General features: G+C 45.9%; 1 protein-coding gene across 1 annotated transcript; it reads left to right on the forward strand.

The window, feature by feature from the left end:
* The first annotated feature begins 948 nt into the window (after positions 1–948).
* Positions 949–10265, forward strand: LOC103176698 (G-protein coupled receptor 22). The gene is made up of 2 exons (XM_007890403.2): positions 949–959; positions 7821–10265. The coding sequence occupies exon 2, from the start codon at positions 7822–7824 to the stop codon at positions 9142–9144; it is 1323 nt and encodes a 440-aa protein (XP_007888594.2). The 5' UTR covers positions 949–959; position 7821; the 3' UTR covers positions 9145–10265.
* The last annotated feature ends 6842 nt before the right edge of the window (positions 10266–17107 follow it).

A 17107-nucleotide genomic window follows, 5' to 3' on the forward strand; every position in this document is an offset into this window, starting at 1 on the left:
GCGAGTGCTCTAACCACTGAGCTACAGGACTCCACAAAGAGAGGAGAGGAACGCATTAATGAGCACAGGGCGGCTGGTTGGCTCTTTGGTGGTAGTTGACGCCCAAACTAAAATGCATCTGACAAGTCAAAAATTTTAATTGAAGTTGCACAATGTGTCAATCTTATCAGAGATTAGTGCCTGTTCATTGACTTTGCTAATCATTTCAATTATCCCTGCCATGACTCTAAAGCTTTCAGAAATGCACGTCAGGAGGGAACAGTAAATGGATTTGCAGGAGGAATATTCTGCGGAAAGTTAGCAGAACCAAGGTCTCCTTAAACAGAATGACAATTGTTGCGATGTCAGCTACTGTCTTTGTAGAATCATCATGTTCTTACCTTTAACCTCTGATAACCGGTTTCTCCTGGAAAATGAAGATCTTTTTGGTCTGGGGGGCAAAGTTCCGAAACCATATTCTCCGTGGTGACTGACGTAATTCACACCGATGTGTATGTCTTATTTATTTCTATTTTTGTGGTCATCAATGCAAGGCTATTGGATATATCGTCAAGGTCAGAAGCAGCACAGTTCCGCATCTGTGCTTTGTCTTTGTGAATCCAAAGGATGCACCCCTCACATGTCAATGTGTTTTTGATTTTCCTTACGTGTCTTATGTCCATCTTTGCATTTTCCCATCGTAAGAATTCCAGCTTAGAGCCAGGCTGTGATTTTCTTTGGTCAGCCAGGTATCTGACACATGCGGAAATCCAGCACCATGCTTAGGAGTATCCAAATCAAGGTGAGATTTCGAGCAGTGTTGCACTGTGCATCCACAAGGACCGGGAACTGAAATCAGACTGCCCCAAACACATTTCACTTAGTATAGGGCCCATACAGCTAGCAGACAGAGGGAGAAATTAGGCGAGGCTGGATTCATTTGCAGGCCTGAGGGGCAGAAGGATAAATGTGCCACCTGTGCCTCCCTGCAATGTGATTCTCATCTTGCTTGCCTTCATGCAGATGAGCTGAATAGACTTTGATGCCCTACATCCATATTTATGACAGCGCCTCTGTGTAATATGCATGAAGTGTATGTGAAGTGGAAATAACAAAACCATTTGCATAAAGTTAGGACATTTTTCTATTCCATAGTATTTTCTATTACTCCTATATAAGGCTACATCGGTCACTGATAAAATCTCAATATTTGATCTGAGGGAACGAGGTGTTATAGAGCTCTACTGTTAATTGTTGATGTTTTCCATAATGTATCCAAATTGTGCACTTAAAAGGGACTTGGATGTGGATCAAAGCAAAACTGGTGCTCTTCCAATTTCAATTTGTGGGACACTGCTGTGCACAATTGGCTGCTGCATTTCTCCCATAAAATATGCAGTCAATCCGTTTTGATCGTGCAGCTTTCATGGAGTCCTGTAGTCAGGGGTTAGAGCACGCGCCTTGCAAGTGAGAGGACCTGGGTTCAATTCCTGGGCAGGGCGAAATGTTGGGCAAGTTTCCTTACGTCACACGCCTCTGTTTACCAAGCAGTACGTAGGAACCCGGTTGTTAGTCAATTGGCGGATCGCTTTTTCGGAGGTAATAATTCATTCAAAAAAATAATAATAATAAATTGGTGACTCAATTCCCGGCACTGTGGGAATTGAGCTGCCGGGTTTCGCCCACAAAATATACAGTCAATTGACTTTATCATATATTCTCTGAAGCGCTTTAAGACGTCTCAAAGGCGTGATAAGGTGCTATATCAAATGCAAGGATTATTATTGTTATTATTGAAAGAAATTCAGGCAAAAGACACATTTGAATAGGGTGCGAGAAGAAACCCTATTCTCTGTCAATAATAATAATAATGCTTGCATTTAGTATGGGCTTTATAATGTCTTTGAGACGTTTCGAAGCACTTCATAGAATATACTGTAAAGTGAATTGTCATCCATGGATGATGATGATGATGATCCTCAATTACTCTGTCTTAAGATCATCCAGTGTCAAGTCCTATTCCACTAATGCTATTGTCAACGTGATCTCACTGACTGTTATTTAATTCTGCCTCATTCCCAAGAGCCTTTCATTCATTCGAACCTCAGAGCTTGTGTTGACTGCTCCGTGCCATTCTCACACTGAGCTGCTTAGCTCTGGTGTACAGGAAGAGCACAAAAGCTGACACCGTTCACACTTTTTAATGGCAAACATCACACTCGCACCAGTCAGAGAGAAGAGAATCTGAATGTTTTTTTTCCCTTACCTGGAAAGGAAACTGCCTGTTGCTTTTGTTTTAAAGGGGCATCGATTTGATGAAAGCCTTTGGCAATGGTTATTGATGGGGGAGGGAGATCAGGAGATTCAGGAGTACGCATAGAATTCCTTTACACCACAGTTACGCACAGTGATTCACATCATCATCTTTACACATTTGCAAAATGATCCATGGCTGAACCGGGCGGGGACGAAGGAGAAGGGGGGAAAGATGGCACTCTTGCTCTATCCCTCCGCCTTACCCCTTCCTTCCCCATCTTCAGATCACACCTGAAGGCCTTCGTATTCCACCGCGCCTAAGTTCACCCCCCCACCCGGCTTTGCTTCGTGCTCTGTCACCGTTAAGCGGAACTCTACCCTGCGCGAGAGGCGCTATACAAATGCAAGTTGTTGTTGTCAAAGAGGAACGTCTTGAGCTTTTTTGGGGGGAGGGTGGGTGGGGGGCGCGGAGAGTCGAGACCACACCATGCGGCTTCTTTTCTGAGGGGGTGAAAACAAAAAAAAACCTTCCGATTTTTTTCGGTTCGCTCAAAGGCCTCGCGGATGAACAAGTGATCTGAGGTCCCAGGTGAAACGGGACACAATTGCCTTTTGCGGCACTTGGCAGGAAAAGCAATAATAATAATAAGAAGAAGAAAATCGGATTCAATTGCAATCAGCTAATCTCGTTCTGGCTGGAAATTGAGCTGTCAACACTAAGCAGCGGAGACTGCTAGCTCACTTACTAACCCCATCTTGCCTGAGATTGAAGGCAGAACAAACCTTCTCTCCGTGTAATTTTCCAGTTGAATTCAATTATTTAGTAGTTCGAAGCTTAAGCTCTTGCATGGAGGTGGTTGGGGGGGGGGGGGGTGATAAGGCTGAGGCTTTCGGATATCATTTCAGGAGGGAAGGAATACTAAATGAACCCACGCTGGCCAAAAAAAGGAAAAAAAAAATCGGTGACATTTAACCACCGCTGTTTTGTTTTGTTTCACGCCCAGCGATAGTTAGCGGGCTGTCAGGCTCGCAGGCTGCGATGTCTCCCCGGATCAGCGCTGAGAGATTCACCGGTCAATCCCGCAAACAAGCAGCGACAGCTCCCGTCATGTACCTCTCATTCCAGGTCCCACAGCCCAGCCCAGCCGTTTAGGTGCCATCGAAACTATGGGATCGTCACGGTCGTGTACCAACACTGAGCGCCCGCTGATACTTTAAAAGGATCATCAGCCACCTTCACAAAATCAACCTTTGTCAAACCCTTTACTTGTCAGTTTAGAAACCCGTTGACGTGAGCGAGGAAGTGGCAATAAAAGAGATTTTGCACACAAAATACACAGTCAATTCACTTTACAGTACATTCTGTGAAATGTTTTGAGACGTCTCGAAGACGTGATAAGGCGCTATATAAAATGCAAGGATTCTGATTATTATTACACGGCAAAAGCTTAGACAGGTTTCCTTACTCCACCCGCCTCTGTTTACCTCGCGGTGAGTAGGAATTGATTGTTAGTCAATTGACAGATCGCTATCCTGGTGTTTTCCGCACAGTTATGATTTTTTTAGGGGAACAGAAGTGCATCAAAGGGATGGTGTCAAATCTAAGTGACTGGATAATGTTTTTTAATGCCATTTCCTGGTCACATTTTCCTACAAAATACGGTCAACCCCCCAAAAATTCCCCCACCCCCCCAAAAAAATACAGTGAATACTGAGAAGTGCTTTGAAACGTCCTCCTGCTTTGAAAGGAACTATATTAAATGCAAGAATTACTGTATTATTTTAACAGATTGATCAATCACTCACCTCATGGCCTTTTTTGTAGGACTTTGCTGTCACAAATAGCTGCCGGGTTTACCTGCAAAAGAAAAGTCTCCACACTTGACAATAATTACTCTTTCGCTACTAAAGTCTAATAGGATTCAACTACACACTGTTTAATAGACTAATCTTCCCTCTACTTGACTTCACTGGAAAGGGAATGTACTGGTGCTGATAAACACAGGCAGTAAATAGATCTTTCCCTCACAAATTATTATCTTGAAATATTTAGCAAGTTGTTTTGTAATGTTATGTATTCAAGCTGTAAATAACAATGCAGCCTGTGATCCAAACTACTCTTCCCTGTGGGAGGAAGGCTGCAAAACAACTGGTTACACAATGTACAACTGTGCCAATTTCTTTTAATTTGATTATCAGTAGTCTAGACCTTATCTGCAGCTCATTCAGGAGGTATTATTCCAGCCAAACTGTGTCTGTGAAAGCGGGATGGAGGATGGAGGAAACGGAGACAGGAGTGTGTTCCCAAAACACTGCCAGACTTCAGCGTTTCAATAACTGGTACAATCTGCTAGTCAATTGTAAGGCCTAGTATTAACTCTCATTATCATGGACCCAAGTTAATGTGTTTTTATAAAGCTGCTGGTTGCCTTGGTATTGCACTTAGAGTGTGTAGAACACAGGAGCGAGATCTGCTGCAGTGGAGTGCTGACAAAATTGAATTGGGCTGATCAATGAGGGCAGGTAGAGTGTACATCAAAGGGATCTGACAATGCTTTTAGTCACATTTAGCCTCTTGGAGACCAGTTCCAGCACCACTTTGCAGAGCTCTTTCTCTGGTGATCACGACTGGGATTCATTCATCGGAGATATTCTCTGCACATTGCATGACCACTACCATTTTCTACATTCGCAGCATCAAGCTGTTTGTTTAAGTGAATCCAGAACGCTGACCTCAACAAACCTTCCTGCTTTAATAACCATCAATGTCTCACCACCATATCAAATCATAACCTCTGAGACCTGTGATGCCAGGTTAGTCCAGTTGCCCCTCATTATGTTACAGCGAGCACAGGATTTCTATGTGGGTTCCCTATCAGTACTCTTGTTTGCCATTTTGATGCCTAAAAAACAGCCCTAGAGATTGACCAGGTATCCATGAGGCCAATCTCCAAGTCAGTGGCTTCCAGCCGGATTTAAAGTCTGGCCTTTGTAAAGTTATAACCAATTTCAAGCCAACTTTCTGAAAGGTCAATGAATCGCCCACCCTTTTATAAAACTCAGTGAGTAATTCCAACAATCCTATTCATTCTCTCTGGCTCCTGCCTGGTGAGAGCACACTGACTGGGACTGTTGACGGCAGACGGCGAGCCATCCGTAAAGTGCCCCGAACCTCGAGGGTTTTCATATTGAACTCCGCAGGACAATAAAAGGGAGAGAGGCCATTGGAGATTGCACAGGGACACAGCAGCATCGATTGTCACTCGAGGAGTGAGCTGTTCAGATCGTACTCGAGACTGACCTGAAAATCAGTCTCCCTCTTCTCATTTGGCCAGCCAGGATTGCGAATTCAATGCCTAAAAGACAACTGATTTGTATTTAACTTGCTTTCCTAAGCGTTATAAGAAAAAAAACGGAAATGTTTGTCGCAGGAAATTGGATGGGTCGTTCGATGGACTAATAGATCTACTTTCTGCCTGAAATTGTTATAGTTGTGTTCGGCTGCTGTTTTACATCAGCTTGTACCCAAATAAGACTGAAAATAACAGAGTCTAAATATTGGTTCTAGATATAGATATTGCACTGATTAACCAGGCTTTATATATATATAAGGTTCAGTGCATTGCTGAATTTCTACTGTCTTCAAATGCTGAACCTACTCCCCAAGCAAGCTGCTACTTAGTCAGTTTGCTTTCTCTTGTGCAATAACGGAAATACTTTCCGTAATTAGGTAAGTAGGCCTTGTAGGAGAAAGAGAGATTGAGAGAGCGTGCGCATTCCATTCCAACCATCCATCTCTGGAATTGCCACGTATTTAAGTGCGCTGCATGGAAATCTCAGCTTGGTTTGGATGCTCTTAAGCACGGTGATGGGTTTCCCCATGTATCAATACGCCCGACTGACCAAAACAAATGAGCTAAGGGTGAAAATTACACTCAGTGTCACATGCAGTGCCTTTGGTGATGCACGACTATAATTGGAAATTCCACCTGGGGGCCGATATTACCAAAGGCGATGGTCATAAGACTGAATGGAATTTTTTTGGGACTTAACAGCAGGTGAAAGATCCCCTGGTGAGAAAATTACTCTCTCATTTCTGAGAGCCGAGTCCAAACTAGCAATGCTGAGCTCACTGCGCCCAACCACTTTATCACTGGTTATTGGAAAATTTCATTGAATTGGCTGCTAGGAAAGCTATCTGATACAGCAGAAGGTCTCCAGCGTGGAGGAGAATTGTGTGGTGTAATATGAAAGTCAAAGTTGCGGGTCAGAAGATTGTGCGTTACACAACTACCAAGAGGCCGGACAAGGAAGTCGCGGGGAAAGACGGGTAAATGGAATAGTTTTAAAAGCTTTCCATTTTCAGTGCTTCTGGGACGATGATAATTTGGTCCCTCAATCCACGACTGTTTGTGGGGACGCTAACGTGCACAATTGGCTGGAGCATTTCGCCCACAAAATACACAGTCCATTCATTTTACAGTATATCCTGCGAAGCGCTTTGAGACGTCTCAACGACGTGATATGACGCTGTATGAAATGCAAGGATTAGTCTTATTTTATTTTTCTCTCTGGCTACATCGTCAATATCTTGCTGAAGTAAAAGCAGTTCTGTGCTGGGAATCTGTTGGTGACTCCATCCAGGGTTGAAACTGTCCCCAAACTCATTTCACTCAAAGTATCTGTTCATCGCAGCAATGTGAACTGAAGTCGAGGGCACCTCCCCAAAGGTTAAAGACTTGTGCACTAACCCACTGAACTAACCAGGTTCCCAATGCAAATCCTATTGGGATCTGCTGTAGTACAGTTTGCTTTGCAGGCACAAATGTGGCATTTGGGTTTGCAGTCAGTCACACCTCCCCTGGGGAACTCAATCCAATTATCTGAAAGTAGAGCATAGTCCATATGACTGGCATAATGCACTTTCTGTTACCCAGTGAAGAATATTTAAGAGCCTTTGCGAATCCGAGTTACAACTTGCACCATTTAGTTGAGGGTCAACTGAGGAGCTTACACAGTCCTGTAGAATTGGGGAGCCCTGTGCGCTGAGAGGGTTGAGCGCCCTTGAACCCTCTGGTAAGAAGTCCCTTTGTGGAGTCCGGTAGTGTGGTGGTTAGATCGGCCTGGGTTCGATTCCCAGGCAGGACGAAACCTTAGGTAAGTTTCCTTACTCAACACGCTTCCTTTTACCTAGCGGTAAAGTAGGAACACAACCGTGTTAGTCGTTTGGCGGATCGCTTTCCGGAGGTATTAATCCTTTCAAAATAAAAACAATAATAATTTGGTCACTCAAACTGCGGCCTTTTGTGGGACACTCACTCACTGCCGCATTGTGCCCACAAGATACACAGTCATTTCACGTCACGGTAATATTTCTGTGAAAGCGCTTCGAGATGTCTCGACCGTGCGATAAAAGGGCTAAATCAAACGCAAGAATTCTTTTTACGATTAGCATTATTATTAAGCCGGGCCTCGCCGCACACTCAAAGCTTCACGTCGAAAGCACTTTACACTCTGTTCTCGTTCATTTCAGGTAAAATGCCAGCAGCTCCCCACTGCTTCTAGGACTATGCTTATTTCCCCAGCATGGATGCAGCCATGGAGTTGGAGAACGATGACAGAGTGCTCGAGACTACGGACGGATCGTCCACTCTGAACGAAGGATGGTACATGTCCTATCCCATGAGTTTCCAGGTCTCCCTGACCAGCTTCCTGATGCTGGAGATAGTGCTGGGTTTCAGCAGCAACCTGACTGTCCTGGTCCTCTACTGCATGCAGTCGAACCTGGTGGATTCGGTCAGCAACATCGTGACCATGAACCTTCATGTCCTGGACATCATCATCTGCTTGGTGTGTGTCCCGTTGACCATCATCATCATCCTCATGCCCCTGGAGCAGAACATCGCCTTGATCTGCTGCTTCCACGAGGCGTGTGTGACCTTCACCAGCATCGCCACCGCCGTCAACGTCCTCGTCATCAGCCTGGACCGGTACGACATCTCGGTCAGGCCCGCCAATAGGGTCTTGACTCCGAGCAGGACCATCTTGCTGCTGGTGTCGGTCTGGCTGGTGTCGTTGATGGTCTTTTTTGTCCCCTTTATTGAGGTGGAGTTCTTCTCCGACTCCGACCACAGCACCACCTGGCAGAACCAGACCCTCCTGTGCGTCAGCACCAACGAGTACCACAGGGAGCTGGGCATGTACTTCCACCTCTTCATCCAGATCCCCAGCTTCTTCGTGGCGGTGGTCGTCATGTTGATCACCTACTCCAAAATACTCCAGGCCCTGAACATCAAAATCGGATCGCACTTCACACGGGGCCAGAAACGCAAGTCTAGAAGCAAGCAGCAGAAGAAGAAGAAGAAGGCGGAAGCTGCCCCGTTGTCCACGAGCTGTCAGTATGAGACCAAACGACTGACCACCCCGGCTCCCCAGGCCGTGCAGAATCCGCCTTTGGGGGTCTCGGCGTCCGTCTCCGTCATCATCGCGCTACGGCGGGCGGTCAAACGCCACCGCGATCGACGGGAGCGTCAGAAGCGGGTCTTCAGGATGTCCCTGATAATCATCTCCACCTTCCTGGTGTGCTGGGCTCCGATCTCAGTGATCAACCTTCTCATTTTGTGTCTGGGACCGAGCGACTGGCTGGTGAAGCTCAGGATCTGCTTCCTGGCCATGGCTTACGGCACCACCATATTCCACCCTCTCCTATACGCCTTCACCAGGCAGAAACTCCGCAAGGTCCTCAAGAACAAGATGAAGAAGAGGGTGGTCTCCGTGTTGCAGGTAGACCCAGCCCCCAGCGGGACAATTATACACAATTCCTGGGTGGACCCCCGCAAAGCGCGGAAAGTGAAACTGGAATGCAGTGATGCCACTGACCGCTGCCTGACTGAGGCCGTCAAAGAGTGACTCGTTCCTGGTCCGTTTCGAAGGCTCTATCAGGCAGACATTTACCGCCGCACCACCTGTAAGCTCTAGTGGTGCAAGAATTGCTTAAATCCGTGCTTTACTCCACCGTTAAGGTTCACTCACAAGTCCGAGATACAGTAGTTCCTAGATTAGCGCAAGCTGACTTGAAATTGAGCACATTTAGTGTCCAATTACCTGAGTAGGCAGCAGATATAAGCCATGTTTGAAGCCAACGTTTGTACTTATTGTTAGAGGAAGGGATACAAATAGGATTATTGCACAGTGTTCAAAGCTTGTCTGCCTCAGCTGTTCCAATAGTCTTAGTCTTAAAGCAAATTGGATGAAGTCCAGCACAAACCGATGAATAGAACTGGGTAGAAATGAACAGGATCACCATTACCAGCGAGTTAGAAGAGCAATAGATCGAGTTGGTTTAGGTTAAACTTACCTGTCTATTTTCCTTAATCAATCGCTTTCTCCCAAGGAGAAGGAAGCCATCCCATAATGTCCCCATCTGCTAGTCTTTTCTACTTAGTGCGTATACCAATGTAGGTTTTAGTTCGAGACAAGAGTGTAGGATGTCCAAAGGTCTCCATGGCAATGGGGTGAATTGTTCTATAATTTACAGACAAAAAGGCGTGTGTTTGTAGAACGGAACTGGTTCTCTTCCAGAACCCTCGTCCATTTCCCTACTATCAGAGGAGATACTCATTGCACCCGTAAAACTGACAAAATGTCTCCAGTGTAGCTAGAGCATGTCAGCCAACATGCGGTGTGCACGCAAAACCTACTCTTTATCACAGACGCAACTCACCACGTTCGTATCTCCTGGGGTCAGTATTGGCTTTGATTGAACCCCAAAGTCAACAAAGCAAAAATTCCAGAACCCTTACGCCAACTGTTCAGTTCTGACCTACTTCCTTAAGAGTAATGTTTAATTCCCTCTGCCAAACACAACCAAGCGCTCCGGGATGCTAACCTGCGTGAAGACCGCTATATACGTGCAAGTTGTTGATGTTGTTGTTGTTGTTGTTGAGCAAACCACTGGCCAGAGGACATCATGTGGATTCCAGAAATGACAGCATTTTTTTTAAATGAATGAATTCTACACCGATAATTAAGCAGCATTTTTCAATTTTTTTTAATCGATTTTCACTGTTACATATCTTTGTTTGGGGGTGGTGGTGGGGGGGGAGAGGGGGGGATGGTGGGGGCAAAATTAAATCGATTTTTTTTTGAAAAATAGCTACTTTCACCCAAATTAAATTCCATTTTTTAAACTTCATTTCTTTATCTCTGCACCGCCGTTTCTGGAATGCAGCGCCCAATGCAATAGATTACGCATTTACATTTACACAGCGCCTTTCGTGTCATGTCGGGAGGACGTCCCAGAGTGATTGATTGTGTATTTTTGCGGGCAAAATGGGGCAGTCAGTTGCGCACAGTCACGTCCCACAAACAGCCATGGAGTGAGTGACCAATATTATTTTGGGGTGTTGGTCCGCCAGGACACCGGGAGAAACTCCGTCCCCTTTTCGAATGGTGCCATGGGATCTTTAACATCCATCTGAACGGGCAGACCTCAGTTTAACGTCTAATCCAACTCAGGACGGCACCTCCGAAAAATCAACACGCTCCCAGCACTGGTTTGGGGTGTCAGCTTAGACTATGTGATTCGGAGTCCCGACGTGGGGCTTTAACACACAATCTTCTGACCCACAAACTTCATGTGTGCCATCCTTTCTAGTATCTTTGCTATAACGTGTGATTAACCGAAAGTTAACTATAAAATCTCAGATCGGGTGAGGGGGTTGAAGGACCTCAAGTTTGACCGGACATTGGAAGATAATGGGAATAAAGCCTAGCAGCAAATAATTCTTATGACACGATTCGACTATATTCCTTCCACCCCCCCACCTCCCCGCCCCCCACCCCCAAGGTTTTGTGTCGCACCTTGAGACATTTTGAAATGAAATAAAAATGCCATTTTCCCGGCACGATGGCAAAAAGATTCTCGAGTTCTGCCCATCCTGTGCACAAGAGAGCGAATGCCGTTGCCATTGGTAACCACTTTAAAAACGTTCTGCTTTAGGAGCTGGCACTATCTCTCTACCCCCAGCCCCCTCCCTCCCCTCCGCACGCAACAGGAGTCCACTGCACCACCTCTGCAATGTAGAGACGTGGAGATGCCACCAGGTCAACACAATCGGTGTCTCAAACCAGCACGACTCTTCAAATAGTATTTGCAGAAGTAATAAGCAGGATCCAATCTCGCCCAGCAGACTCTTTGCTTCTCTCTCTCTCTCTCTCTCTCTCTCCGTGCCTCTGGCCTCGCTCAAGAACGTGATTTAATTCGGTTTGTCCCCATCACACTACTACCTTCATGCTTATGTTTCTCAGGGGCTGACAATTTAATTCCTGCTTTGGAATTCTTTCTGGCTTGTGTTGAAAGACTCTGTGCAAGTAAGGTTTCTATTGAACTTTGCCACCAGCTGTGTGTTATTGCTGTTCTTTTGTTTGTGTGAATCCCAGCTACGAGGAAAGTTGATGTGAATCCTGCCTGATATTCCTCCCACATCTCGTTCGCTCCCGAACAGTCATTCGTCTCGTTGCTGTTTGGCGGATGATGGCACAGCTCGGGGGCCGTGGTTGCCCACATAGTCAGCTTGCCGCGTTCTGGCACTCCGAGTCGGAAGGTTGTGGGGTCAATTCCCACGTCGTAGCTTGAACTCACATAGTCTAAGCTGACACTCCAGTGCAGTGCTAGGGGTGTGTTCGATTGTCGAAGGTGCCGTCCTTCAGACGAGATATTAAATCCAGGTTGGAGGTTAAAGATCCTATGGCGCGATTGAAAAGAGAAGCGAGTTTCTTCTAGGGTTCTGGCCAACAATCCTCCAGATAAAACTGGTCACTGTTTTTCTGGCTGTTTGTGGGACATTGCTGTGCGCTGTAGTGCTGGCGTGATTGCCTATAAATGCACAGTGGCTCCATTTTACATTAAATCGTGTGAAACGCTTTGAGAGGGCCTTTTCAACTTGAGAAGGCTCTGTCCTAAATGCGAGGATTATCATTTTTTATTATTATTCTCACTGCATTTCAACGTAAATATTGTCGAGCTCCAACAGTAAAAGCAGATTTGCTAATGGGGCGGAAATCACTGCCACGAAATCAACGATACGACATCGCTCCTTTAAGAGGTGGCGGACAGCAGCCTTGTACTGCTCGGAGCTTGAGAGACAATGAGACGTGGGGGAGGAACTTAAAATAAAATCACAGGGACCAGGTTGGTCGGTATGTGTCTGAGTGTAAAGCTGGTGAGATGCCACACAGTGCCGAGCGTTTGTGGAAAAGTTGTGGTCCAGTTTAACGATGCCATCTCCGAGTTGTGTACCACTCTGTTGAAAAGCCTCTAACAGATGACCTTCTGAATCCCCTAATCCCAAACCCACATTCGAAACAGTCGTAGAATCACAGAATTACATGAAAAAAAAATACGCCCTTCTGCTCACTGAGCCTATGCTGGTGCCCGCTCCTCCATTGGAGCTATACACTCTGATCCCAATTCCCTGCTCTTTCCAGTCAACAGTCCTGAAGCAAATGGCAATCAACGAACATAGCAACTCTTGCACCATGAAAGGTTACAACAAACAGTACAGTTACCGATAGAGCCACATGTCGACTGGTGTATATGTTGTGTACTGTGTCTGTGTTATAGGATCTGAGTACTTGTAAATGCTATTTATTGTGAAAAATGTATTTCTAGACAATTGTATCTGGTGAGACACAGTTTAAATACAGTTCAATATTTGCTCCCGTGTCCCCCAGACTCTTATTGAATCCTGTCTGTTTCGTCTTCTGTAACGTGGTAGATTTCTGAGAGTTTGACATTTCTCATTGTCGTGGCTTTCGAGGCCATTGTCTTAAAATGCGGGATCAGGCAGAATTCCCGGAAAATTCTCAAACGTAGCCTGAAACTGTGTTCTGCGGTGATCAAAGAGATCAGAAAACAGGTCCTAGGGACAGGAGTAGGCCATTCAGCCCCTCGAGCCTGTTCCGCCATTCTATCCGATCATGGCTGATCTGTACCTCAACTCCAATTACCCGCCCTTACTTACCCCATATCCCTTGATATCCCTGACCTGAACAATACAAATACAAAAACAAGGTTGAATTTAAGAATTTTCCAAAAATTCTGCACGTCCATAGATTTTAACACAAAGGTCTTAAGGTTAACGGAGTTTGCGAGCGGGTGTAATAGTAATTACGATCAGCATTTGAGGAAACGTGGAACGAGAGGAGGGATCTATCCGCAGTTCGTGAAAAGCGTTCGTCACTTACCAGATCCACGTCACAACATTATTGGATTGAGCGCTGAACGAGATGTGTTTAAAGATTTCCCTTAAAGAGCCTGGAATGTGCGTGTGTTTGTGTGTGTGTGTGTGTGTGTTGGAGAGAGGATGAACTGCAAATCAAGCAGATGGGATTTACGCAGTGTTTTTTCAAGGTGTGATGGTGCTCTCTGCTGGTGTACCACAATAATACATTACATGTGATATTACTCATCACTCCAATTATTTGTGTCTTGTTCAACCCTCACCTTTCCTTCAAATCATCCATCTACACTCGCTTGAGATTCCTTCACCTTTGTGACGTTGGTCAGCTTTGCCATTGCCTCCCTCTTTCCCCCCCCCCCTTCCCACCTTATCCACTCCTTCGTCGTCAACAACTACTTGCGTTTATATAGCGTCCCAGAGCGCTTCACAGTGCCGGAGTTTAACAATGAGCCAGGGGGAAAGATAGGGGGCAGGTGTCCATAAGCACGATCAAAAAGGAAGGTCTTTAGGCGTGATTTGAAGGTGGGGAGGGAGCGAGAAAGGCCTTGATTATCCCTGCTTGTCGGACTCCCCAATTCCTCCTTACACGAGCTGTAGTCCGTCCAAAACTCTGCAGCCCATGTCCTCTCCCTCACCATGCTCTGCGAGCCCATCACCTCCATCCTCGCTTGACTGCCCCCCCCCACCCCCGGCTCCTCCGTCACCCAGTAGATTGAAATGAAGTTCTTTGCCCTCACTTTCAAATCCCTTCATGAATGTAGGACATTTAAGAAGTGAAATGGCAATTAAGAAAGAGCCAATGAAATAGAAGAAGGAAGTATAACAGGATCCTGGGAAAGGGAACCAGGGTGTGGGTTTATGGCTGCAGTGATTATTGGGAGAATGGAATGACAGGATGGAGTTACTGAATACACCAGTGTTGTGGATTGAGAATCATTACAATAAATGTAAGTCCTGCTGTGTAAAACACTCCCTCTGTTACAGGTACTGAGTGGTGGAAGGATGAGATACTGATCTTTCACCTCTGTGATTTGTGTTTGAATCCGGTGCAGACAGGTGAGCTGAAAGTTTCCTTCTATTTGTCTCCTTGTGTACCTTAAGGGTCCTCTGTGACACAAATCAGCAACAGACTTGTGCCTTGTTGTGCAATTATTGGATTCTGAGGGACAGAAAAACATTTGGAAAGGAATATTGATCCAGGATTACATAATGTTTGAATGGAATATGCAGAGGGAATATTGATACACCTCTCTCCCCAGGGGTTGGAGAAAGTCTGGTGTGGCCTCACCCCCTCCCTTGCCTCCATTCACGCCTGTCTCAAGACCCTCCTCTTTGACCACGCCTTCGGTCACCCTCCTAACCCTACTCTCCCTGCTCTCCACCCCCTCTGATCCCGAACCCCAGCTCGGATCCCTGACTGTCCAGCTTCTCGGGATGTCCTTCTGACGTGAAAGGCGCTGTGCAAATGTGATTTATTATTGTTGTCGTTGTCGTCCTTGCAAGGTGGAAGTTGTAGGCTTGAGAGCATTTTCTTGTTAGCGTTCATTTATGCTACACTGGCCCTCATGTGAGTTATTCCTCATTGCCGGGTTAAGAGCGCTTCTGCCACCAGAGGACAGCAAAGAACCGTGTTCGGATAGAAAAAGCCTCGGACCAACTCTTCATTTTTCTTTACTTGGAGAGTCTGCATTGTATAACAGTTCATTAATAATTATCCAGTACTTGCATTCGATATAGCATTTTATCACTTCATTCAGACGTTTCAAAAGTCCTTCACACGATTACTGTAAACTGCATTGACTGTGTGGTTTGGGGCAGCCAGGTCCCACAATTTTATTCAGGCAATTGTTGGCCAGGACACCAGGAGGGAGAAACTGCCTTCTCTTTTCGAATAGTACCGTGGGTTCTTTAACATCCACCTGAACAGGCAGACGGGACCTTGGTTTAATGTCCCATCCGAAGGACGGCCCCTCCGACAATGCAACACTTCCCACCCCCAGCACTGCATTGGAGAGTCATCTTAGACTATGTGATTCCAAATCCCAACGTGGGGCTTGAGCCCAAAACCTTCTGACTCCGAGGCGAGAGCTCTACCATTGAGCCAGGCCGACACTATTTGTGAAACAAGGGAAGTAATTCAAGGAAGCAATTAAATAAACCAGGGGTGTGTGCGACACAAATGATTCTTCACCTCTCGCTGCTCTTTTAAGCCACATGTACGAGCTTCAGACTTTGGTCCATCTCCTCGTTTCCAGTGTTTGTTCCAAACGTGTTGACTCAGTATTGTTGTGGCTCTTTTTTAAATATATATATATACTATGCATTTAATTTTTAAAAAAAGAGCTTTCCCTTTCAAATTGAGCAGACATCTCAAAGCGCATCACCGGAAATAACCCCTTCAAAAAAAAGTAAAATATAATAATTTGGTCAATCAATCCACAGCTGTTTGCGAGACGCTGCTGTACACAACTGGCTGTTGCGTTTTGCCCACGAAAATACACATTTACTGTACATTACTGTATATTCCGTGAAGCGCTTTTGAGACGTCTCGAAGATGTGATGAGGCGCTACATCAAATGCAAGGCTTATTATTTGATTATTATTCCCGGATTTTACTGTAATGTGTAGTGACTGCGTATGTTCTCGGCCAAACGAGGCAGCTTTGGTAATGTTCAGTGGATTGTGGCTGAAGCAGATACTGCTGAGCAAACAGAGCATAAAGTCTCTCCCTCCTGGATAGATCTGAGGCTCAGCCTCTGGAATGTGGCTTCTCTCCATCAGTGCCCCCGTTTGTAAAATATGTTTATTATTGCACAGCAAAACCTTCCCTCACTGACGTGTCAGGGGACAGCTGAGGCGAGCGCTCTCTGCTGCTTTCCTTTGCGCTAACTCAAACATGTTTTCCCTTTTAACTTCCTGAAACACAGGCATCCTTTCCAAAAAAACAGGAAGCACATAGTTTCAGAGTGGCATCAGCCCCTGCTGTTATCAAGTGTAGAGGATGGGTCACTTCCTAGTCTGACCCCCAACTCCCAGCTCGGGTCCAAACAACCCTGACTGTCCAGTGCCCTGGGATGTCTTTCTGATGTGGAGGATGCTATACAAGTGTAATTTGTTGTTGTATTCAGTTCACCTGCACAGCACAGGATTCCTCGCTCACCCATCACACGTCCTGACCGACTCATACAATCAGCTGCTGCCTCCCCTCGGGAGGAAACAACTTGGGGAAACTTGACGTTTCTTTACACGCTTCTCTTGATCCTAGATTTGCAGATTCAATCACGTGCCGATGACTTTCAAAGTGACATTCACTCATCGGGCCATTAGCTGAATGGAGGTGACACTCTCTGCCCTCTCCTTCCACCGCCTGTGCTGTGTTTACTCCGTCAGGCAGGAAATGGGGAAACTTTGCTCACTGCACTGCTGCGTCTTGCAGTCTGTGTGGTGCGTGTAAGAGACCAACACTCTCACGTGGACTCGGAGGCCATGTACAGTTTCCTCTCTCTCCATCCCTTGCCTGCGTGCACACTCACACGAGGAGAGCTGCCATCAACAGGAATGTAGAGTTGGCCAACAGGAAGGGGTATCTGATAGCAGGACAACAGCTTGTCTGTACAGTACAGGGACCA

This window comes from Callorhinchus milii, unplaced genomic scaffold, assembly GCF_018977255.1.
Source record: "Callorhinchus milii isolate IMCB2004 unplaced genomic scaffold, IMCB_Cmil_1.0 Scaffold12, whole genome shotgun sequence".
Taxonomy (NCBI): domain Eukaryota; kingdom Metazoa; phylum Chordata; class Chondrichthyes; order Chimaeriformes; family Callorhinchidae; genus Callorhinchus; species Callorhinchus milii.

What these genes read in the sequence shown, in the direction of transcription:
- LOC103176698 (XM_007890403.2), top strand. Translation starts at nt 7,822, where the DNA reads ATGGATGCAGCCATGGAGTTGGAGAACGATGACAGAGTGCTCGAGACT.